Source organism: Stomoxys calcitrans, chromosome 3, assembly GCF_963082655.1.
Source record: "Stomoxys calcitrans chromosome 3, idStoCalc2.1, whole genome shotgun sequence".
Lineage (NCBI taxonomy): Eukaryota > Metazoa > Arthropoda > Insecta > Diptera > Muscidae > Stomoxys > Stomoxys calcitrans.
The window spans coordinates 84,275,723-84,301,393 of record NC_081554.1 but is presented as its reverse complement, the minus strand read 5'-3'; the positions used below and the strand labels follow the sequence as shown (position 1 = coordinate 84,301,393).

At 37.8% G+C, this 25,671-nt stretch overlaps 1 protein-coding gene across 1 annotated transcript in view; it reads left to right on the top strand.

Moving 5' to 3' along the window:
* LOC106094075 (homeotic protein caudal) overlaps window positions 1–12,273 on the top strand; it is a 79,547-nt gene extending 67,274 nt beyond the window's left edge. The window contains exon 2 of the mRNA XM_059365265.1: window positions 9,943–12,273. Within this exon, the coding sequence (XP_059221248.1) occupies window positions 9,943–10,403 (461 nt within the window). The 3' untranslated portion in view covers window positions 10,404–12,273. The remainder of the gene's footprint in view (window positions 1–9,942) is intronic.
* The last annotated feature ends 13,398 nt before the right edge of the window (window positions 12,274–25,671 follow it).

The window sequence follows — 25,671 nt, the reverse complement described above, 5'->3', positions numbered from 1 at the left end:
ATATTAATACGGAAAATGTTGGGAATAGACTTCAATCTTGCCATATAATTTTCTTTGTCTTAAGTTGTCAAATAGAACGCGTTATTATTTGAGGGTGAAACCTATAGCCTTCAAATCCCAACCCAACCTATATTTAACGAAAATTTATGTCAAGGTTTTCAGTGTGTTTCCACGTTTATTTTTTTACAAATCTTCATGTCACCGCCTTTGTTAGCTGGATTACATTAATCCCTGCATTTATTTGCTATTTGTTTTGTAAATTTTATTTTTGTCTTATAGTTATGGCATTGTATAACACAGAATAAAATAAATGTAAATATTATTTTACACCAAATGGAAGACAAGAAAAAAGAGTTGAACTCAAATCTTAATTAGTTTATGATTTATTTATTTAGACACACACAGAACAAATAATTCCTCAAATACAACGGACATAGTTAATAACTTCACAATTGTCATCGCCCATACAACATCCACATTAGCATCGTTAGAGATTACTGTGAAAATAAGAAAAAGTCAACAGCGTGCTTGCTGTAGCTGCAGAGAAGGGATCATTTCAAGATCTAAATAAAAGGCAATTATACTATACTAGTTTTGATGAAATTCAAATAAGATAAGATATGAATGAAATCTCTGTCAAATAGATGGTATGATCTGGAAAACTAGCGTACTCTGTAGAATTTTTGATAGCGTCTGTGTAATTTGTGAAGTGATTCCCATTTTTGAAATCCATGATAGCGCTATAGAGGAAACAACAACGAGTGAACGAATCAGATTTCGCAATGCCAAACGAGTATATACTTCTCACAACCAAACTGTGAGGTTATCATAAATTTTTCAAACTCTAAAATCTTCTATGAATTTTTTATTGCATCCTACAGCTTTAGGAATGACAATACAAAAATACAATTATTTTCAAAGGTAAAACTGAAATTTGAAATTTGTTCGCAATCGTAATGATGTACATTTCTAGATTTTACTCTATTGGTGCTCGAAATGGTGCACTCAACCACAAAAATCATATCAAACTAAAGCTACGTTCAGAAAAGTCAAATATTTGACCCAACTTCTTTTATCATTTTTGCCCAAAATACAATATGTCAAATTCGTACATTCTTGATTTTGTATTCACATTCGACACATTTTGTTTGTCCAAACACAAATCCAATAGGATTTACCATTAGACTTGAAAAAGGCTTTTTAATTTTTTTTTAAATTAATTTTTTAATTAAAATTAAAAAAAAAAATTATAAACCAAGTTGGGTCAAATGTTTTACTAATCTGAACCTACCTTAATACAGCCTTGATCGACACATGACGAAACTCGAATGCTATATTGCAAATTGGAAATTTTGCCCATGAACATTCAATTAAGGAACAGGGGCAAACTTCTCACATATCAATGAGTGCAGTCCGATTCAAGTTTAAGCTCAATGATAAGGGACCTCCTTTTTATAGCCGAGTTCGAACGGCGTGCGCAAAGCGACACCTCTTTGGGGAGAAGTTTTACATGGCATAGTACCTCATAAATGTTGCCAGCATTAGGAGAAGAAAACCACCACTGAAACTTTTTTCTGATGGTCTCGCCATGATTCGAACCCAGGAGTTCAGCGTCATAGGCGGACATGCTAATCTCTGCGCTACGGTGGCCTCCTATGCCAAGGCCGAATGTTATATTGGTTTCAGAAAAACAACTCTTTGAAAAATGTTTTATTGCAATAATTTCATCAATATAAGGCTATATTGTTGTTATATCCTGAATATCAGATAAAGTAAAAGCATTTCACATTTTGAGTTTTTGCAAAATCTAGACTTATCGATTGACTCTAGTAGTATGATTGAGTGTATACCAACTTCATAATTCTACACGTATTATAATATATCTCAAGGTATTGACCTAAGAGTTTCTAAGTTACATATTAAAATATTTGTTTGTCATGACTTTGTAAGCCGATTTAACAATTTTCGACCGTTTGTCGACAGCACACTAATTTTAAGTAAGTAACATAATTTGCTCATAATTTAGGTCATATATACCTATCTTTTGATTTGAAATCTTGTGCCTCTGAAGGGCTCAAGTATATTACCACTATATATGATATCCTCTGAAAGAGAGATATCTCAAAACTTGGTGTCAGAGATTTTGGAAGAAGCGCAGAAGATCAAGGCGTTTGGAACTCCATTCTAAGTTAGGTTAATGGGACAAATGTGCTGTCGTAGCCTATTAAAGTTGAGTAATATGACATCCTCTTATTTCATTCACCATTAGTGCCAAGGATTGTCCGAATCAATCAAAAATCTGATATAACCTGTCTAATGCCGATTATCCGATTTGAGCAACTGGACATAAGCAGAGCAAGTGCCCGATCGCCTCCTCCTCTTTCAAGTTCCGCAGTAATCATTATGCAAAATTCCCATGTGCGTGCCCATATGTCTTAACCAAAGGCCAGCAGTTACATTGTCCTTTTCCGGTCGACGGTGCTGGCAAAATGTCGATGGCAATATCGATATTTATTTTTTTGACTGAATATTGATTGATATTTTTCCGATGGATACTATTGGAAAAGTTAAATTTTTTCCAAAATTAAACAAAAACAAGCGATGTGACCCTAAATGCATCCTTTAAGAAACATTGCGCCTATGGAGGGTGCAATTTTCATCCGATTAGGTCAACATTTTGTGCAATGATTTCTCTCATGACTTCCAACTGGCTTTATTAATCTTGATTTTATTTGGTCTGTGCATTGATATAGCTTCTATATAAATTGATCTCCTGATTTTTATACCATCCACCATAGAATGGGGGTATACTAATTTGGTCATTCTGTTTGTAACATCTTGAAATATGCGCCTAAGACCCCATAAAGTATATATATTCTTAATTTTGTCGAAAGAACGCTAACTTTTGAAAGAGTAAAGTTAGCCGCTTGAAATTTTGCACAAATACTTATAGTTAGTGTAGGTCGGTTCGGATTGTAAATGGATCAAATCGGTCCATGTTTTGCCATGTCCATGCCATATAAACTGATCTTGAGTCTTGAAAAATCGGATGAAAATTGCGCCCTTCCCATCCGATTTTACTGAAATATTGCACGTAATGTTTTGATATCAATTCCAACAACTCTACTAAGTATGGTTCAAAACGGTTCATGACCTGATATAGCTGTCATATAAACCGATCTAGGGTCTTAACTTCTTGAAATTTGAGAAGGCGCAATTCTTTCTGTTTTGGTATCACTTCCAACATTTGTGCGAAGTATGGTCCAAATCGGTCCATAACCTGTTATAGCTGCCATATAAAATGATCTGGGATCTTGACTTCTTGAGCCGCTAGAGAGCGCAATTCTCATCCGATTTGGCACACATTTTGTACAATCGGCTATAGCTTGATACAGCTCCTACTTAAACCGATCTCGCGATTTTGCTTCTTGAGCCCCGACTCGGACTATATCTTGATATAACTCCTTCTCCGTCCTTATTCATTATTCTTTGTCTGCCTAAAAAGAGATACTGCGCAAAGAACTCGACAGATACGATCCATGGTGCAGGGTATGTAAGATTCGGCCCAGCCGAACTTAGCACGCTCTTACTTGTTAGTTCTCAATTTCGCTTGAAATATAGGGGATGGGAAATTAACGATAGTTTCCATACTATCGATATTTATTATTAAAACTATCGAATGTTGCGTTGTTGTTGTTATCGATAGTTTGCCAGCTCTATAGGCCTTGCCATCACCTCCATATTAGCCACTCCCTTTACTTTATTCAGTAGTTCAACGAGTGGCAAATATACAAGTCTGGCTACAAACTAGTTTGATCACAGTGGTGGAACCCCTCCTGGCATATTCGATCGCTTTTTCGTTTCCCGGAATTCTATTGTGTTCACAAGCCCAAGTTAGTGATATGTCATAAGCACAGAATCTTTTCAAAGACTCGCACTTCGACCTGACTGTCCTTGAACCCAAGTCCACATAAATCCTAAGTTTCGAAGACGGCAAATCCCTGTCCAGAATTTCTTTTGCCGCCATCGTTATGGCACAGACCTCTGCCTGAATACCGTACACACGTCTGACAGTTTCACCTAATTTCAGTCCTTAACTCCACCTTGGAGCCATTTGTGAAGACCGAAGTCTCATTCGCTTCAAATCAGCAGGAGAATGCTCCTCTGCTCCCTACATGGAAAGCTTTTTCCAAAGATCCTTTCTTGAATTGTTCTCGGTACCAGGTAGTCTGAAATCCTCCTCAGTCTGCCCAATGCATCGCTATGTGATTTGTGATTCTGCCCAATGCATTGCATTTGCAATCACAACTGACTCGCACTAAAGGGAATTATTCGTGCAAAATTTCAAGCGCTTTCCTTTCTACCCTGGAAAGTTAGTGTGCTTTCGACAAACGGAAGAACAGACGGACACGACTTAGAATGTCAAGACGATCAAGAATATATAGGGTCTCAGATCAATATATCGATGTGTTACAAACGGAATGACGAAATTAGTACACCCCCTATCGTATGGTGGAGGGTATAAATGTCTGCGGAGTTGACAACTTCCCCAAATCCCCACCTATTGCCGCCGTTCGAAACAATGTGGGGTTGGAAGGGAAGGAATTTGAGAGTATAATACTAATCCGATATTGAAATTAGAGACCAAGTATACAGGGTGTTGGCCTGTCCCAAAAAAAAAACCCCTCAAAGGACATATAACCCGTTCGAGACAATAAGAGACTAGAATGAACCCAACTTATGCAGAAGAGTACACATGCGATATTAATATTAGATACCCGATATATAGGAACTGCTCAACCCCTTTAAAAACTCCCAAAAGATATATCCAATATAGAGCTCAAATTGAAGCCCCCGACAGTAGAACACGGATCTAATATTAATGTTAGAGACCAATTATCTGGGTGGGACGCTCCACTCCATAACCCCCAATAATACATATGAGAGTACAGTACAAATCTGATTATTTGGGGCCAAGACGTTGCGGTCCGCCCCAACCTAAAAGCGTCCCTAAATAGACATGTTAGCAGACCGGAACAAAATGGTACTCTAAAGGAAGTTCTATGAGTTCAAATCCTATATCCAAAGTTGCGACAAGTATCTGGGTATCGCCCACTTCAAAAAGCCTCTTAAGGGACATGTGCGCCGATTTAGAGAAAATAGAACTCCAATGAAAGTTATTTTTAAGTAGAGCACAAATCTAGCACCCAAATGTGTGGTAAAATTGATTAAGGTAGGATTTGGGAGTTTTTTATGTAATAATAAATTACGCTCAACAAATAAAAGAATGCGGAACTGTGACCCATAGACCCATACCCTTGATCCTCAGAGCATCAGCTTCAAAATATTTAAAGAACAATCTATTTTTAAAAAACCATTCTATGGTGTAGGGCCTGCTTGTATCGCAAATAATTGAAGTTATCCTCAGATGAATACTTAGAAATAGAAGAGAACAAGGACGTACCACATCCATTTACTTTAGCAGCCTTTAACAATAATACACGTTGTTGATAATTACTATGTAAAGTAATTATGTTGGATTAAAAAATTATGCCCACATGGTCACCCCTATTTTCTACAAAGATTCTACCTTAAATTCGCTTGAAACAACAACAAATGAAAGAGTTGTATTCTTATCAGTAGACTTATGACTTGGCTTTTGGTTTGTTAACGAAGATATTTTTATTTGCACCAAAATAACATAAAAAGAAACTGGAGTAGATGGGTGCGGGTTTGAAGTGGGTGGTGCTGGCTTTTCTTTAATACAATTTTTTGCGTTTGTTTTTTGGTGTTAATTTCTTTTGTGTATATGAAAATAATAAAATCCAATGTTGAATTGTGTGTGTTTTTTTTTTGTACTGCGGACTCTTCGTCTCTGCCTTTTGTTCAAACTGAAGTTTTAATATTTATGTTTACGCTAAACAAAGTACGAAAGAGGAATCTAAGGTGTGAACGACTTTTATTACTATGTCACTCAGTCAAGTTTAATTTTAATTTAATTGTTTTTTTATTCGCATTCTGAAGTTCTTATGAAATACTACATATTAATGGGCAACATTTTTTTTGTGGAAAAGACACAGTGTGATGCAGCTAAGTTGAAAACATTTTTGACACAATGTCATGGAATAACACTATTAGACATTAATATGTATTAATATTTTGGTAATCATTGTAAAACAAAGAAGAAAGTCTATAAAATAAGGAAGTTATGATTAATTTTAGTTCTTTATATATTAAGGAACACAGCCTATCGCATCCAAATTTGATCGCTGACTGAATATAGTTTGATTTCAAAATTTTTCCCAAATTATTCTCTTCGAGAAATTCAAATTTTAAACATAAACAAGTAAAAGCGTACTAAGTTCGGCCGAGCTGAATCTTATATACCCTCCAACATGGATCGACTTTGTCAAGTTCTTTGCTCGATATCTCTTTATACACGCAAAAAAATAATTCATTTCACATAAAGGAAATTTTCACCAAGTAAACTTTGTGAACGATAAAAGTTTGTTTTTTTTGCAATAAATTCTTGCAAGAATTTTAGACAAAAACAAATCTTTTTTGTCTGACAATACCTATCATTCATGATATATAGAACATGTTATTTTGCGATTTCAACTAGCTGTTTGCGGTCTCCTTTTCACATAGTTCAAATTTGAAAGTTATTTATATTCATATTTAACTCTCCAAAAACTTTTATTAGAATTCCATATTGACCCTTTGGTAAACATCTCAATTTGGAGCATAATTTTGGTATGGGCATCCCCCGGTAATTGACCTAAAAATTTTTTATAAGATTTGTAATTTACTGTCAAATATCATTCGTTTGAGTCTCATATTATCTCGTTCAGTGTAAATGTCCATATGGGGCATAATTTTGGGGTGGAACGACCCGCCTGGGAACAGACTCCAAATTTGTATATAAGTTTCGTATTTTACTCTCCAGTCTCTTTCGTTACAATCCTATATTGTCCCGATCGGCCTACATGTTCGTTTTGAGATGTTTTTTGGATGGCAAGCCCCATGGGAGTTGACCCCAAATTTTTAAGTTTCGTATTCTACTTTTAATTACCTTTCATTTGATACCCATATTGCAGTAATCGGTAAACATGTATATACCAGTGATGAGCACACAATTGCAATTATGTGCAACCCTATGGCCTTGCTTGGGAATCTTTTCTGGCGTACGTACACAGTGATGTGCTATACGCTCAAAAACTCACCCATTCTCTCTAATTAGATAGATACAAGAGAATAATTGTTAGTCCGATAAACGAATAACCGTTTATCTGCCGTTAAGAGTTTTTGGTTTTACAACAAAAGAAAAGTCCTTTTACCCCAGCTGAAGTTGCTTAAGGGTTTACAATAAACGAAGTTAGTTACATTCAATAATGCTACGTTTACGGTTACATTCCCAACTGACCTACACTAATAAAAAGTATTTGTGCAAAATTCGGAAATTCGAAAATTTGCGTGCTTTCGACAGACAGACGGACGAACGAACATTGCTCGATCGACTTAAGATGTCGTGACGATCAACAATATATATACTTGATAGATTCTTAGACGAATATTTCGAAGTGTTACAAACGAAACGGCGAAAATATTATAACCCATCCTATGGTGGAGGGTATAAAAAGTGTTTACTTTTAAAAAATAAATATTTAAGGCCCTACCTGTTTGTATGGCTTTTCTGTTTTTCTGACTTAAGAAAAATGTGAACCGTTCCCAAAGTCAATTCCTAAACTTCAACGTTATTCATTAAAAAATGTTTGTCTTTAACAATAAGAGAAAATTTAAAAATCTCTTATACTATTAACTAAGGTAAAAATTCCTTTTTACCAAGTAAAAGTTGTGTAGGTTTGTTTGTTTGTATGTTTGTGTGTTCCTTATAGACTCAGAAACGGCTGAACCGATTTTCTTGAAATGGTGCATAATGATGGTGCATAATGATCCCGTGGTGAAAATAGGGTACTAAATTTTTTGATATCTAAAGGGGGGGGGGGGGGGGGGGGGGCGAACCCTCCCCCTTTCCATAATTTTCAGAAACGCCAGATCTCGGAGATGGGTGGTGCGATTTAAGCGAAATTTTGTGTGCTCTCATATAGTACCCTAAAAATAAAAAGTTGGTATCCACATTTCGGATGGGGTACCTATGGGGGCTGCCCCACCCTAAAACCTACCAAACATATATTTAGAACAATCACGACAATATGGGACTCAAATGATAGGTATTTAGGATAAGAAAACGTATCTGATATCCAATTGTCGGACCAAGTGCTAGGGGGACCACCCTAAGCCCCAAAAACCCCTAAATCGGACAAATTTACCGACCATGGCAATATGGGACTCAAATGAAAGGTATTTGCGAGTAGAATACGTATCTGATATCCAAATGTGGGGGTCCACCCTTTCCCAAAACACCCCCCAAACAGGACTTATTTACTGACCATGGGAATATGGGGCTTAAATAAAAGGTATTTGAATGTAGAATACGAATATGATATCAAAATATGGGACCAAGTGTTTGGAGGGCCGCCTCTCACCAAAAACATCCCCCAAAGGGGACAAAGTTACGACCATACCATATTGCTATGGTCGAATGAAAGGTATTTGGGAGTAAAGCACTAATTTGATATCAATATTCAGGAAAAGTGTTTATGGGGCCACCCAACCCCCACAACACCACCCAAATAGTAAGTATTTTCTGACTATTGGAATATGAGGCTCAAATAAGAGGGTTTTTAAAGTGAAACACGAATCCGATACATATTTTCAAGGCCAACTCACTGAGTGGTCGCCCATCCCCCAAAACACCCCCCAAGCCGGTCATATTTGCCGACTGTGGAAATATGGGACTCAAATTAAAGGTATGTGGAGTAGACCACGTATCTGATATCAACATTGGGGGCCAACTGTCTAGCGGACGTCCCACCACCATAACAACCCCCAAATAGGACGTATTTGCTCACCAAGACAATTTGGGCCTTAAAGAGAGTGGAACTAAATATTTATAGTTTTTAGGGCCAATACCCCAAACCGGACATATTTGCTGGCTTTTGCAATAAGGAGTTTAAATGAGATTAGAAAACGAATTTGATATCCAATTTTGAGGGCAATGGCAATATGGGGTTCAAATAAATGATATATAGATATGTGTGGAGCTTAAATGAAAAGCATATGGAGGTAGAGCACAAAATTCATACCCACTTTCGGGACCAATTTTCTGGGGGTCAACCAGCAATTTTTTATTGACCATCGCAATATGGGGCTCAAATAAAGGTATTTGGGAGTAGAATACGAATTTGATATCCAAATGTAGGACCATGTAGGCATCACCACTTTCCCAAAAAACCCCCAAAGGGAAAAAATTTTTCGGCCATGCCAATATGTGGCTCAAATGAAAGGCTTTTGAGATAAAAAAACGAATTTGATAACCTATTTTGGGGCCATGTGTTTGGGGGACGCCTCATCCTGTAAACTCCTCTTAAGCCAATGGCAATATGGTATTTGAGAGAAGAGCACGATGCTGATATTTTTTCAGGGCCAAGTATCTGGGGGACCACCTCTCCCCCGAAAACACCACTAAATCAGACATCATGAGAATATTGGACTGAAATGATGTATTTTAAGAATGGATTACACCTTATATCCAAACTTAAATTCGTAGATCAATAAAGATCATATGGGATTCAGATAAAGACACTTATATTGTTAAACTGTTAGTCAAGCGATATACTACTTTCGTAGCATGGTATTTCACTAAAAGATCTTTAACTGTCGAAAATAAATATTCCAAGAAACTTTTGTTTAATATAAAGTAAAAGAAGGCGCAGCGGAGCGGGCCCGGGTCAGCTAGTGTTATATAATTTCAAAGCTTTTACTTTAAAACTAAACCACAACCGTGCTAAAAAATCCTCTCTTTCCCTTCTGTCATTTCAGGCAAAACTCGTACCAAGGATAAATATCGCGTGGTCTACACAGATTTTCAACGTTTAGAATTGGAAAAGGAATACTGCACATCGCGTTACATTACCATACGCCGTAAAACTGAGCTGGCACAAAGTCTGTCGCTCTCGGAACGTCAGGTGAAGATATGGTTTCAAAATCGACGAGCAAAAGAGCGTAAACAAAATAAGAAAGTCAGCGAACCCTCCATTGGTGGCGTACAACATCCGGACTATGCCAATTTGATGGATACTAAACCAAAACTAGAACCAGGTATTCATTTGCAACATTCCCTGCACTCGATGAGTTCCATGGCTGCCATGGGTATGCCTGCCATGCGTTTGCATCCGCATCATTTGCATAGCCATCATCCGTTGGCAGTGAGTGCACACTCGCATCAGTTGCATCAGTCGCCGCATGCCCAGATATCAGCCGTGGGAGCCCTCTCGATGTGACAACCTTTTGCGGCAGCAGCAACAGTTGGCAACAACAACAACAACCACCACCACCACCACCACAATGATGATGATGAGGATGATGACGATGTTAATGGGGATCATCATATTTTGCATGATATAGCCGCAGCGGCGGCGGCAGCAGCAGCAGCAGGTGACAACAATGATGCTGATGTGGAAACAGCCTTGGCTGCCATAGCTGCCGTCGGCAATAATGACTTGATATTGACCGGCGGCAGCAACTCATCAGCAACTCGAACTTCGTGCCTAGCATGCAGCAACCACAGCACTTGTCCTAGTGAATTATTACACACCCCTCCTACACACTGTAATTAGGCCGCATATTACAAAATAGATACACTCGCACACGCAACAACTGACGATGAACTTGAACTAGGAAGGGGTGATCTTTTAACAGGGTTCAATTATTTTATAAAATTTAGCTTTAAGTCCAAAACTAAACGGGAGATCACTTGCAAAACTGGAGGCATTCATGGAGGCATGTGTAGATGGCCATATTTCCCAACTTTCCTTTATGTAAATAGTTGTTATTTTAGTATGCCAACCTCAGCTGAATATTGCACGTGTTGTCTTTTGTGATTGTATATTCCAGCTGTTGTTGAGAAGCGTACTAACATATCGTCCCTCTTTCTATCTTGTCCTGTCCTATTCTTTATATTCCGATGCTCTTGCTTTGGCCATATTCCTGCATAGCCCCAGTATGGTTGAGTCCCGCCATACATCTTAACTAACGTACACTAAAATAACTTTTATGTGTTTTTTATTGTTTTTTGTTTTGATTTTTTTTTTTTATTTAGTTTATTTTTATTTAAAGCAACTGTAGTTTAAGTAAAGAAAAAAGAAATTAGTATAGCCTTAGGTTCAAGCTAAAATGCCTTAACAAATATCAATATCAAGCTGAAGAAGAGGAAAAAAGTAAAATTGGAAAATTCTAGACAAAACAGTTTTTTTTTTTTAATTTCTATATTTATAGCCGTCCTTGGAAATCACATCAATATCACTCGTAAATTTAAGTTCAAGCCCCAACTGTGTGTATATTAAAATGGAAAATTAGAAAACTAATGACGAATTTTGTTCAGTTCGGTGCAATTAAAATTTAGACATTTGTAATTATCGCTAAGAAGTCCAAACAACCATTCCTTTTTTTTTTTGGTTTCCAATCTTGTGTAAATAGTTTTCCACTTTAGAGAAATAATAACCTTGCCCACATTCCTCTATATATAAATATATGGTCTATGTATAACGTTTATTACTTCTTACATAATAAGAAACTAAAATATTATAGTTTAGTAGCAAAAAAAAAAACAAAAACACAAACCAGCAAGAGAATCAATCAAAAACTTTTCACGTACAAAAAGGCCTAAAGACAACTGAACACAAACTACTTACTACTCGTAATTTTACAAATAAAAATAAATACTACTTACTATACTTTAAAGCCACTTGCATTAATTGTTCCTTGGTTGATCAATTCAAATAACCATACACCGTATGTAAATGGTCATTAAACATAAATACTTAAATTATTTAGTAATAAATTATATGAATAGATAAACGTTAAAAAAAACTAAACGTACACCCACACACAACACACTCTATTTAAATTCAATTTAATAAAATCCAGAGTTTTTACTCTTTGGTTTTTTTTTTTCAATCTTCTTAGTGTAGTAGTTAATGAATGAATTAAAAATATGCAATAATTCTATAATGTAAATGTTTTTTTTTTCCTTGATACAAATGCAATTCTAATTTATAAAACCTAAGTTGCTATTTCGTAAAAGAAGGCAGCATTTAAATTTCATTGCAAATTAAAAATTAAAGCTGGCAAACAAAAAACAAATCCTCAATAGAAAACACCACTGTGTACATTTTTATTAAAAATTCACAATTAATAAATTTTATTGACAAATGAAAAAATATATATGTGTTGTTTATTTCGTACAAGTAAGAAAAAATTATGATATCAGCAAGAAACAAATCTGCAGACAACACCAAACCTTGCTCAGTGGTGTCGAACAACAAGTAAAAGCGTGCCAAGTTCATCCGGGCCGAACCTTATATATCCTCCACCATTGTTCGCATTTGTCGAGCTCTTTCCCTGTATCTCATTTTAGACAAACAAACGATAAAAGAAAAGAATTGCTATGCTAATTGACTTAAGTGTTGGAGACCACAGTATAAGTCTATGTGTAAAATTTCAACCAAATCGAAAAAGAATTGCGCCATTTATGAGCCCAAGAAGTAAAATAGGGAGATCGGTTTATAGGGGAGCTATATCTGGCTGAAGACCGATTCAGACCATATTTGACACGCATATATAAGGTCATGGAAGAAGCCGTTGTATTAAATTTCAGCCAAATCGGATAGGAATTGCGCTCTCTAGAGGCTCAAGAAGTCAAGATCCCAGATCGGAATTATCAGATTATGAACAGATTTCAACCATATTTAGCACAGTTGTTGGAAGTCATAACAAAAAACCTTATGCAAAATTTCAGTTGAATAGGATAGAAATTGCGCCCTCTATAGGCTTAAGAAGTCAAGATCCCAGATCGATTTATATGCCAGCTATATCAGGTTATGGACCGATATGAACTATTCTTAACACAGTTGTTGGATATCATAACAAAATACTTCGTGCAAAATTTCAGTTGAATAGGATAGAAATTGCGCCCTCTAGTGTCTCAAGAAGTCAAGACCCCAGATCGGTTAATATGACAGCTATGTCAGGTTATGGGCCGATTTGAACCATACTTGGCACAGTTGTTGGAAACCATAACAAAACATCTCATGCAAAATTTCAGCCGAATCATATAAGAATTGTGTCCTCTAGTGGTAAAATAGGGAGATCGGTTTATAGGGGAGCTATATCAGGCTGAAGACCAATTCAGACCATATTTGACACGCATATTGAAGGTCAAGGAAGAAGCCGTTGTATTAAATTTCAGCCAAATCGGATAGGAATTGCGCTCTCTAGAGACCCAAGAAGTCAAGATCTCAGATCGGTTTATATGGCAGCTATATCAAAACATGGACCGATATGGCCCATTTACTATCCCAACCGATGTACATTAATAGGAAGTATTTGTGGAAAATTTCAAGCGGATAGTTTTACTTCTTCGAAAGTTAGCATGCTTTTGACAGACAGACGGACGGACGGACGGACAGATCGACTTAAAATATCATGACGATCAAGTGAAAGTATACTTTATGGGGTCTTAGACGAATATTTCAAGGAGTTACAAAGAGAACGACTAAATTAGTATACCCCCATCCTATGGTGGGGGTATAAAAATGCTGAAATAAGACTGCCACTTTTAAACTTAAATTTTTAGAGTACTCTAATCCATTTGACAAATCCTATGGAAATGGGCAATCGAGAAATAGTGTTCCACAAAACCAAACAAACGCTTTAATTACATGAAGCCCTTGCTTTGCTATTTTATTTCAGTGCTTTACGATACGAGGTAGTAGATGTTACGTTTAGGTTAGGCTGAAAAGAGGGTGCTGATATTAATCCGCCCAATGGCACTATGAACATACACCTAAGCCAGTGATCGGCTCTAAATACTAAAACAGTAACCTCGAACAAGTAAAAAGACATTAAGTTCGGCCGGGCCGAATTTTGGATACCCACCACCTCTGGTATGTATATAAACCCACTTTCGTTACAATCCGTTGAAAATCGGATACAAATACATGTTTTGCCCATGAACATATCACTAAGGAACAGGGGCAAACTTCTCACATATAAATGAGAGCAGGCCGATTCAAGAAAATTGGATAACTTATGCACCCAAATTCGGCACGGACATTGAGTGGTCTAATAAATATAAGTCACTGTTTAATTTTGTAGATCAAAATATTGGTCTTTTTGGCAGCTATATGCAAATACAATCCGATCTGAACCATAAAGGACACGGATGTCGAAAAGCCTAACATAAGTCGCTGCGTCAAATTTCAACGAAAACGGATAATAAACGCGCTTTTCATAGGGCCAATACTTTAAATGGAGAGTTCTTTCTATATGGCACCCTTAACCAAATCTGGACCGATGTGGAGCAAATTAAACAGGGATATAATAATCATCCTATTTTATTATAACTCCACTACTTTATACGTAGTTATATCTTAACAGGGGCTGGTCTCGATCATATTTCATTCAGGTCCCGATAACTCATATACAAGTAACATTTTCAGACAATAAATCTGCTTTTTATGGGATTAAGACCCTAAATTGGAAGATCGGTCTATATGACAGCTATATTTAAATGGTCTGATCTGTCCCATATTTGGGGCGGATGTCGGGAGGCTAAAGACAATTCACTATTTCAAATTTCAGCGAAATCGTATAAAAAGTAAAGCTTATATGTGCTTCAAACCCTTTTTCGACAGATCGGTCCATATGACAGCTATATCTTAATATAGTGCGATCTGAACCATATTTAAGTTGTATATCGGGAGGCTCAGAACAACTCACTGTTTCAAATTTCAGCTAAATCGGCTAATAAATAAAGCTTTTATGGGCTTCGGACCCTTTATCGGGAGATCGGTCTATATGGCAGCTATATCTAAATATAGTCAGATCTGAACCATATTTGGGTCGAATATTGAGAGGCCTAAAACTACTCACTGTTTCAAATTTCAGCGAAATTGGATAAAACATAAAGCTTTTATGGCTTTCAGACCCTTTATCGGGAGATCGGTCTACGTTGCAGCTATATCCGAACATGGTCCGATCTAAACCATATTTAGGTCAGGTGTCGTGAGGCTTAAAAAAACGCTCTGTTTTAAATTTGAGCGATATTGGGTAATAAATAAAGCTTTTATGGGCTTCAGACCCTTTATCGGGAGATCGGTCTATATGGCAGCTAACCCAAATATAGTCCGATCTAAATTATATTTATGTCAGATGTCGGGAGGCTTAAAATAACGCACTGTTTCAAATTTCAGCGAAATCGGATAAAAGTAAAGTATTTATGGACATTAGACCCTTTATCGGCAGATCGGTCTATATACCAGCTTTATCCAAATATGCATGAAAAAGGCGTATCTGTGCAAAATTGCAGCTCAATATCTCAATTTTTGAATGCTGTAGAGTGATTACAACAGACGGACGAAAAGACGGATAGACGGACAGACACACGGACATCGTTAAATCGTCTTAGAACTTTACGAAGATCCGAAATAAATATATCTTGAAGGGTCGGAAATCGATATTTCAATGTGTTGCAAAGACTTAATGAATATACCCCCTATCCAACGGTTGTGGGTATAAAAAGAAAATCTAAGTTTGGAATTCGATGCCACGCCCCTAAGTTGGTTCATGTCTGGTATTGTGTCTTCACCTAAGTACCGGTGTCTTTTAGCCGGGCAATGACAAAGGAAATGCTCCAACGCACAGTGGGATAGGAAAAAACAACAAGTGGAATTTTGTTGCTTGTGAAAGCATTTCTGAACCAATTTAAAATTTTGTAACTGATTTGTAAAGCTAATAATTTACTTTTCTTTGCCGCGATATATGCTAAGGTCCGGTTCTTCAGTCAAAAGTTATGCGAGTTACAATTAAAAAAATGTGAAAAAAGTACATTTTTGGCATTTTTTCGTAAAAAAAGATAATTTCAATGTTTTGTCTCTATACAGAAAACTTGACCCAGCACTATCAGTTTCACGTACTATACTACAAAGAAGACTTAGTATAGATCCGTTTTTTCCCCCTTCCCACTGTGCAACGTCTATACATCATCCACCCCACTTGCCCTACACATGCTATAACTTGCCTCACCGATTTTGATACCAAAAGCTATATTCACCTTCTTTTTACTTCCTTTCAGTACTACCCTCGTCCTCTCACGATTAGGATTACCCCACAGTGTTGCATGTTTGGCGTCCACGCCCTTAACTCGACCCGAAAGGCTTCGGGTTAACCAAGATTATTGACTGCAGTCCTCTGGCCATCACCGCCAAATCGTCTACCCTTTCATTCCCTCTTACTCCGTTATGGCCCGACACCCAAACGATGAGGATTGTGCCATACTCAGACAAGGCGTTAATCTCCTTCTACATTCCAAGATTGTTCGTGATCTTACCGTGCTGGTTGTTAATGCCCTTATGGCCATTTTACTGTCCATAAAGATGTTCACACTCGACGTTCTTGCGTTAGCTCCACACCACCTCACGCATTCCGTGATCGCCGGATCTCCGCCTGCAGGATCGTATTGTGGTCAGTCAGTCCAAAACACATCTCAATCCCTGGGTTCTTAATGTAGACGCCCTGGCCCATTCTGTCCTTTAGCTTTGATCCATCCGTGTAACATGATCTTACAGATGGCAATACTCGAGTGCCCTCAGTCCAAGACTGTGCTACTAGCAGCAGTACCTCGCACTCGACCGCAAATATCGTCTCAGGTATCCGATTGGATACCTCTTTCATTCCTTTCAGGTTTCTTATCGTCGCCTCGATTATTCCGTGATGGTATGATCTGCTCCCATCCTCTACCTTTTCTCCCCTCGCTTTAAGTCTTATAGCCGCAATGGCTGCTTCACGCTTAATCTGTATGTATATGGGTCGGATATCTAGAATAGTCTCCAGTGCCCACAAGGTGTGGTCCCCATGTTCTCCGAACTTGTTGTATGGTCCTAATATTGCGCTTTTTCTCCATAGCAGTCCACAAACTACAGAGGCGTAAGTAGATTTATTGGTCTAATTACGCTTCTGTAGAGCCAGTGGACTATCTTGGATTCAGACCCCATTTCGAGCCTACGACCCGTCGATGTGACCCTTCTCAGTACGCTCCTGAATGTGACACTTCCAATTAAGTTTCATATAAAATATCACTCCTAAGTATTTGACCTTATCAGATATCGAAATCGTCTTATTGAGGAAACTGGTTGCGTTAAATTGGCCCACCTTCGTCTTCCTCGTGAACATGCATATTTCAGTCTTCTCTGAGTTAACATTGAGACCTCTGGGTCTAGCCCAGTCATATGCCATATGCAAGACCCTTTCGGCCCTTCTGCATAGCTAGTTCGGATCCTTATCCCAGCAGACAGGATCAAATCCCTCCTCAGTCAGCATCCGTAATAGGTCATTTATGGTGGTCACCCATAAATGACCTATTACGAACCCCCCTATGGCGTGCCTTGTGCCACTTCCTCCCTTTATGCCATATGTATGCCTTGGAACACCCAATTTATCCACCTGTTCCTTAGCCTATCGATTATCCAGTCTTTAAAGACCGCGTCCACCCGGTACTGATCTGAGGATTGGAGCAGTGTGTCGGTCCGCACATTTTTAAAAGCCCCCTCGATGTCATTGCACACCGCCAATGTGTGCGTTTTGGCTTCGAAGGATTCTTCTATTTTATGCACAACTTCGTGCATGGCAGTCTACACTAATCTTCCCTTGACATAGGCATGCAGTTTGTATTTGAGCAGTTCGCTGAATGTCCAATTCTTTATCATGATATCCACAATACGTTCCATAGTTTTAAGTAGAAAAGACGTAAGGCTTATGGGTCTGTAGCCTTTGGTGTCGCAAAACTTGCCTTGCCGGGTTTGGGTCTAAACACCACCCTTGCCTCCTGCCAGGCTTTCGGAGTATATGCAAGTCCTAGGCACGCAGTGAAATTTTGGCCAGATGAGGCGCCAGATAGTCTGCCTCTTTCTGTAGTAACGTCGGAAATAATCCAGCAGGTCAGGGTGACTTAAATGGTTCCACCTGTTCGCAGAAAAACTTCCAGGAGGCACGTTTTACCGCTCTGGTAATCTTATTGTATTCCTTGAGCCATGTGTAAAACACATCCCAATAAACTTCCCCTTTGGTCTAAGGATAGGATCAGTGTGTCGGTCCGTACATTGTTAAAAGCACCTTCGTTGTCAACGCTAAATGCCAATGTGTACATCATGGCAACGAAGAATTCTTTTAACCTTATGCGCAACATCCAGTTCGCTGGATGTCCCACTCTTTATCATGGTATCCACAATACGTTCCATGGTCTGTAGACCTTTGGTGTCGCATAACTTGCCTTGCCGGGTTTGGGTATAAACACCACCCTAACGTCCTGCCAGTCTTTCGGAGTATATGCAAGTCTTAGGCACGCTGTGAAATTTTGGCCAGATGAGGCGCCAGATAGTCGGCCACTTTCTGTAGTAAAGTCGGAAATATTCCATCAGGTCCGGGTGACTTAAATGGTTCAACCTGTTAGCAGAAAAGCTTCCAGGAGGCATGTTTTGTCGCTCTGGTAATCTTATTGTATTCCTTGAGCCGTGTGTAAAACACATCCCAATAAACTTCCGCTTTTTTACGACGTGCTCTGTTAAAAAGTTTGCGGACCTCTTTCCCAATATTGCCAATCTCCCTGGTCATCCAGGGTTTTTCTTGGGCTGATTTCCTTTTCCGAAGAGGACAACTATCTTTGAAAAAGCCCACCAGTGCAGTCGTAATCCTGTTGACATTGTCGTCAATGTCTTCTATGCTTGGACAATCTAAATAATCTTGCACAAGTCTTCTTCTGCGTTGTGTTGGTACAACCCTAAGAATTCAGGTGAGACTTCGCATCGCACCCTACTAGTGCTACAGATTATGAACCGACTACAACCATACTTAGCACAGTTGTTGAAAGTGATACCAAAACACTACGTGGTTCAGATCGGACCATATTTAGATATAGCTGTCATATAGACCGATCTGCTGGTTTAGAGTTTTAAGCTCATAAAAACCACAATTATTAAAATCCGATTTCGGTGAAATTTGAAACAGTGAGTTAATAAAAGCCTCTCAACATCCGACTCAAATAGATCGGTCTATATTTAGATATAGCTGCAATATATAACCTTCGGCCGATTCAGGGTCTTAAGCCCATAAAAGCTGCATTTTTAACCCGATTACGCTGAAACTTAAAACAGTGAGTTATTTTATGCCTTTTGTCATCACACCTAAATATGGTACAGATCTGTCTTAAGCCAATAAAAACTGCATTTATCACCTGATTTCGCTGGAATTTCACACAGTGACATGTATTAAGCTTCCCGTCATCCGACCAGCATATGGTCCAGATCAAATTATATTTATATATAGCTGTCATATAGACCGATCTGTTGATTTAGGGTCTTAATCCCATAAAAGCCGAAATTATTTTCCGATTTCTGTAAAACTTGAAATGATGAGTTAATTAAAGCATCCCGATATCAGACTCTAATATGGTTCAGATCGGTCTGTCATATAGACCGATCTGCCGATTAAGGGTCTAACGCCTCTAAACTCTGCATTTGTCACCCGATTTCGCTGGAATTTCCAGTGACTTGTATTAAGAGGCCACCGTAGCGCAGAGGTTAGCATGTCCGCCTATGACGCTGAACGCTTTGGTTCGAATCCTGGCGAGACCATTAGGAACAATTTTAAGAAGTGGTTTTCCCCTGCAACATTTGTGAGGTACTACACCATGTAAAACTTCTCTCCAAAGAGGTGTTGCACTGCGGCACGCCGTTCGGACTCGGCTTTAAAAAGGAAGCCCTATATTATTGAGCTTAAACTTGAATTAGACTGCACTCATTGATATGTGAGAAGTTTGCCCCTGTTCCTTAGAGGAATGTTCATGGGCAAAATTTGCCTTTGGTCTTTTGACTTGTATTAAGCCTCCCATCATCCGACCAGCATCTGGTCCAGATCAGATTATATTTAGATATAGCTGCCATTATAGACCGAACTTTCAATTTAGGTTCTTAATCCCATTAAAAGCGGATTTGTTGCCCGACTTCGCTGAAACTGTGTCTTGTATAAGAGTTCTCGGGACCTGAATGAAATATGATCCATACCAGCCCCCATTTGCATATTATTGTGGATATGGTAGTGGAGTTATTAGAAGATGGTTAATTTATCCATGGTGGTGGGTATCCAAAGTTCGCCACAGTAAAGGAAAAATATCAATTATTTATTATTACTGAAACAGTAAAAACGTATCAATAATAAATAACTCGAAACGTGGAATAGAAAAATTAAATAAGTAATTTTTATTTTTCATTAATATAACAAATGACCTTATAGCCCAATAAGACAAAGTCTTAAACGAAAATAAATTTACTTTTAAGTTAAATGCCAGTTTGTTTATGAGTTCATCTAGTAGCATCCGGAAAATCCAGAACTGTAAGACCTAATTACCGAATGAAGTCGATGTCGAGAAACAACCAAAAAAAAAAAAATAATAATAGCTACAAAATAAATACGACTATGGCAATAAATTTATTGAAACAAACAATTTATTTGTTTTACGTTTTTAGCACCTGTCAAGTGACAACAGCCAGACAAAAGTGTTGTGTGTGATTAACTTATTTACTCCCTCGCCACAGCTCAGTCAATATGTGAAGCTCCTGGTCTCGTGCCTAATCAAACTAATTAATACTATAAACAATTAACATATAAACACCAAAACGTTCATTTTCTAATCCACAATGTTATTTTTTTTTTTTAAATTTCAAAAAACACAGCTAAAGAATCGATTTTGTCCAAAGTTTGACAAATCCAACGCCTACACACTTAGCATGTCGAGTGACGTGATCGAAGTGTTTCTTTGGGATTTTTTCTCCATTAAATTGGCCAGAGAACCGGTTGAAACTAGGAATTCAACGCCGATTTTATTAATTAGTGCATGAGCACTAATAACACTGGTCGCAAAATTTTGAAATGCATGATAATCAACTCCTTCGCTTTCAAAGTCATTGAATTGTGCTCGAACATCGTCCATAGCTTGAAACCGGTTGGAAGGTGTTTTGAATATATCCGTTAATGAAACGTACGTGGTCGCATGAACGTCCATGTTTTTGTGGGTGATCAATTAATACGGATCTGTTGAAAACAAAAATAAAAGTTGTTGATCCACAAAAATTCCATTATGATGAAGGTTCAAAAAATGTCAAGATGTTCATAACGTTCGCAGGAAAATTGGAAAGTGATCGTTCGAAAAGATCCATGCCCCTCTTAGAGTCTGTGAGAAAATACCTTATGGCACATAAAAAAGAAGTTGGTGTTAATAGGTAACCAATTAACTGTGGATTTTGTATTGGGTAGAAAATTGAAAAAAAAAAATGTATTTATATCCAACGCCTCATCTGGCATATGTGCTTTGATATTTCCATTAAGTTCTTGAAATGACACAAAAAACAGCGAAATATATGGTAGTGAAAGATATACTAAATAAATAAAATGTCACTAAAATTTTCCCAAAAAATCGCCAACAATCGAGCATAATGTTGGCAGTACGATTGACTGCCTAGTTTCTCATTTCGGAATGGACACCTTCCCATTCGTCGGCTATGGGGCCCAGGCACTCACATGACGTCCTTCATCCCAAGTCCTCTGTCTTATGGTTTAATTTTGAAGGTCTATCAGAGTCCGCTTTGATTTTTTAAGGTTGAATTTCATCTGTCATAGAATTTTTAAATGTCGGGTCAGCTGAAAAACCAGGTTAAGTTTTCGAGAAAAAATATGTGTAAGGAAAGGTAAATGTCGGGCGTTACCAACTATATAATACCCTAGACCTACCCTACAAGTATAGATTGGGTGATATCATCAAATGGACGCTATATCTACAGGGTAGCTGACACTGATATATGTGTCAAACTAGACATGATTTGTTTTATTGGCAGCTCATTATAAGCCACCATAAGCATTTGCTTCTGAGTTTATTTAAAAACAAAGTTATTCGTGCTGGAGTTTAAGCGTAATAGTGTAATTGCGTTATATTTGGCTGGGAAATAACAACCGGCTATAGTTGGTGTAATCAAAGAAGTATACCCATAGAAAAAATCAAGCATCGCGTTGACAAAGTGGCCACATTCGTTCATAAAAGTGAATCAATACACAGATGTTATTAGATCAACAACAAATATTTATAAACCAACAACAGTTATGTTGAACAAAACGTCCACAGACGTTCACATTCTGACAACCTCTAGTGCACAGGAATTGATGGAACCTGTGTTCCATCAATCTCATTGTGTGTTGACAAGCGCCTTAGCACATTGCACCACGGTCGGTTTTAAGAGTCATTTAAACTTAGTTGTAACACCTCAAAATATTGATCTGCAAACTCATAAAGTATATACAGTGGCGCAGAAAAGTCTACATACCCCACTCAAAAAACACGTTTTTCAAAACGAAATTTTTGTAGGAAAATGTTTTTGTGTCAAATATCTGTTGTTGCTTAAATTATTTACCATGGTTGCCAGTAATATAACTAGTTAAAATTTTGAGGGTAAAATCGTATGCTTGCTACATTACTGTCAATTTACATAATCGCTATTTATGAAAAGGTATGTAGACATATCTCTGCCATTGTGAATACCTGATAATGTATACATTCTTGACGTTCCAAGTCGATCTAGCCATATCCGTCAGTCTATCCCACCGGCTGGCCGCCCGAACCACTATAGATTCGTGATAAATGCTTCGTGTATTAAATAACTTTACGGACGTTTAACTGGCCTTCAGGGCAATTACAACCAGGACTGAAACGGCGCTAACAGCCTTGGAGTGAAAGCCGGACAATGATATAGGCAATGCTCCAACGACTCATCATCTTCCCCACATGCCCTACACATGCTATCACTTGCCGCATCGATTTTATATAAGAAAGCTTTATTGACCTTCTTCTTACTTCCTTTCAGTAATAGCCTCGTCTTCTCACGATATCAGATATAAACCCACTTAGGGGTGTGGTATGGAGAACAATTAAGGATTTTGTTAGAACCACGGAAGTCCTTACTTAGCTTTTCTTTTTTTTCAAGGTTTCTTTTTAGTATTAAGCCCATGACAATTTAAATGGTTGTTCTATCAAAAAATTTTGAAAACACATCATATTCTCAAAATGCAAAGCCCACCTTAGGTTTACATTTTTATACCCTCCACCATAGGATGGGAGTATACTAATTTCGTCATTTCGTTTCTAACACATCGAAATATTCGTCTGAGATCCAACAAAGTATATAAATTCTTGATCGCCTTGATATTCTAGGCCGATTTATTCTTGTCCGTCTGTCTGTCTGTCTGTCTGTCGATGCACGCAAACTTTCGAAGGAATAGAGCTAGACGCATGAAATTTTGAACAAATACTTCTATTTAGTATAGGTCAGTTGCGATTGTAAATAGGCCACATCGGTCCATGTTTTAATATAGGATCTTGACTTCTTAACCTCTAAGAGGGCGAAATTCTTATCCGATTTTGCTGAAATTTTGTACAAAGACTTCTCATATGATGTTTTGCATGAGGTGCTTTGTTTTGAAACCAAACAAATTTGCTAATTATGGTCCAAATCGGAACATAACTTGATATAGCTGTCATATAAACTGATCTCGGATTTTGACTTCTTGACTTATTAAGCCAAGTATGGTTTATCGGTTCATTACCTACTATTGTTTCCATTTAAACCGATCTCCCGATTAGAATTTTTGAGCATATAAAGGGTGATTTTTTTGAGGTTTGGATTTTCATGCATTAGTATTTGACAGATCACGTGGGATTTCAGACATGGTGTCAAAGAGAAAGATGCTCAGTATGCTTTGACATTTTATCATGAATAGACTTTTTTATTACCAAAATCAGTGTTCGGTTCGAAATGTGTTCAAATTTTGACAAATTTTGTTCAGCGATGAGGCTCATTTCTGGTTGAATGGCTACGTAAATAAGCAAAATTGCCGCATTTGGAGTGAAGAGCAACCAGAAGCCGTTCAAGAACTGCCCATGCATCCCGAAAAATGCACTGTTTGGTGTGGTTTGTACGCTGGTGGAATCATTGGACCGTATTTTTTCAAAGATGCTGTTGGACGCAACGTTACGGTGAATGAACACATTTCGAACCGAACACTGATTTTGGTAATAAAATTCAATGATTTGCAAGCGTTGCTCGTTAGTAAGTCTATTCATGATGAAATGTCAAAGCATACTGAGCATCTTTCTCTTTGACACCATGTCTGAAATCCCACGTGATCTGTCAAATACTAATGCATGAAAATCCTAACCTCAAAAAAATCACCCTTTAGAAGGCTCAATTCTAATCCGATTTGACTGAAATTTTGTACAAGGGCTTCTCATATGGCCTTCAAAATAAATGCCAAATATGGTTTGAATAGGTCTCTAACCTGATACAGCTCCCATATAAACCGATTTCCCTATATTACTTCTTTAGCCCCCTTGGGGCGCAATTTGATTTGGCTGAAATGTTTCACAATGACTTCTACTATGGTCTCCAACCAACATCAAAACTAACCATGGCCCGAATCGTTCCATAACATGATATGACTCCAATAGCATGGCTATTTTTATCCATTATCCTTTGTTTGCGTAAAAAAAGATACCGGGAAAGAACTTGACAAATGCGATCCATGGTGGAAGGTATATAAGATTCGGCCCAGGCAAACTAAGCACCCTTTTACTTGTTTTACCCACTACCGAAGGATTGGGGTATATTCATTTTGTCATTCCGTTTGTAACACATCGAAATATCCATTTCCGACCCTATAAAGTATATATATTCTTGATCAGCGTAAAAATCTAAGACCATCTAGTCATGTCCGTCCGTCTGTCTGTTGAAATCACGCTACAGTCTTTTAAAAAAGATATATTGAGCTGAAACTTTGCACAGATTCTTTTTTTTTTTTTGGCCATAAGCAGGTTAAGTTCAAAGATGGCCTATATCGGGCTATATCTTGACATAGCCCCCATATAGACCGATCCGCCGATTTAAGATCTTAGGCCCATAAAAGCCACATTTATTATCCGATTTTGCTGAAATTTGGGACAGTGAGTTGTGTTAGGCCAGTCGACATCCTTCTTCAATGTGGCCCAGATCGGTCCAGATTTGGATATCGCTGCCATATAGACCGATCTCTGGATTTAAGGTCTTACGCCCATAAAAGGCCCATTTATTGTCGATTGCGACAGTGAGTTGTGTTGGGCCCTTCGACATCCTTCTTCAATTTGGCTCAGATCGGTTTAGATTTGCATATAGCTGTCATATAGACCAATCTCTCAATTTAAAGTCTTGGTCTCATAAATGGCACATTTTTAATCTAATTTCGCTCAAATTTGACACAGTGACTTATGTTAGCCTTTTCACATCCGTGTTGTACATGGTTCATATCGGTCTATATTTGGGTATGGCTACCAAAAAGACCAATATTTTGTTCTGCAAAATTAAACAGTGACTGGTACTTATTAGGCCACTTAATATCCGTGTCAAATTTGGTCCAAATCAG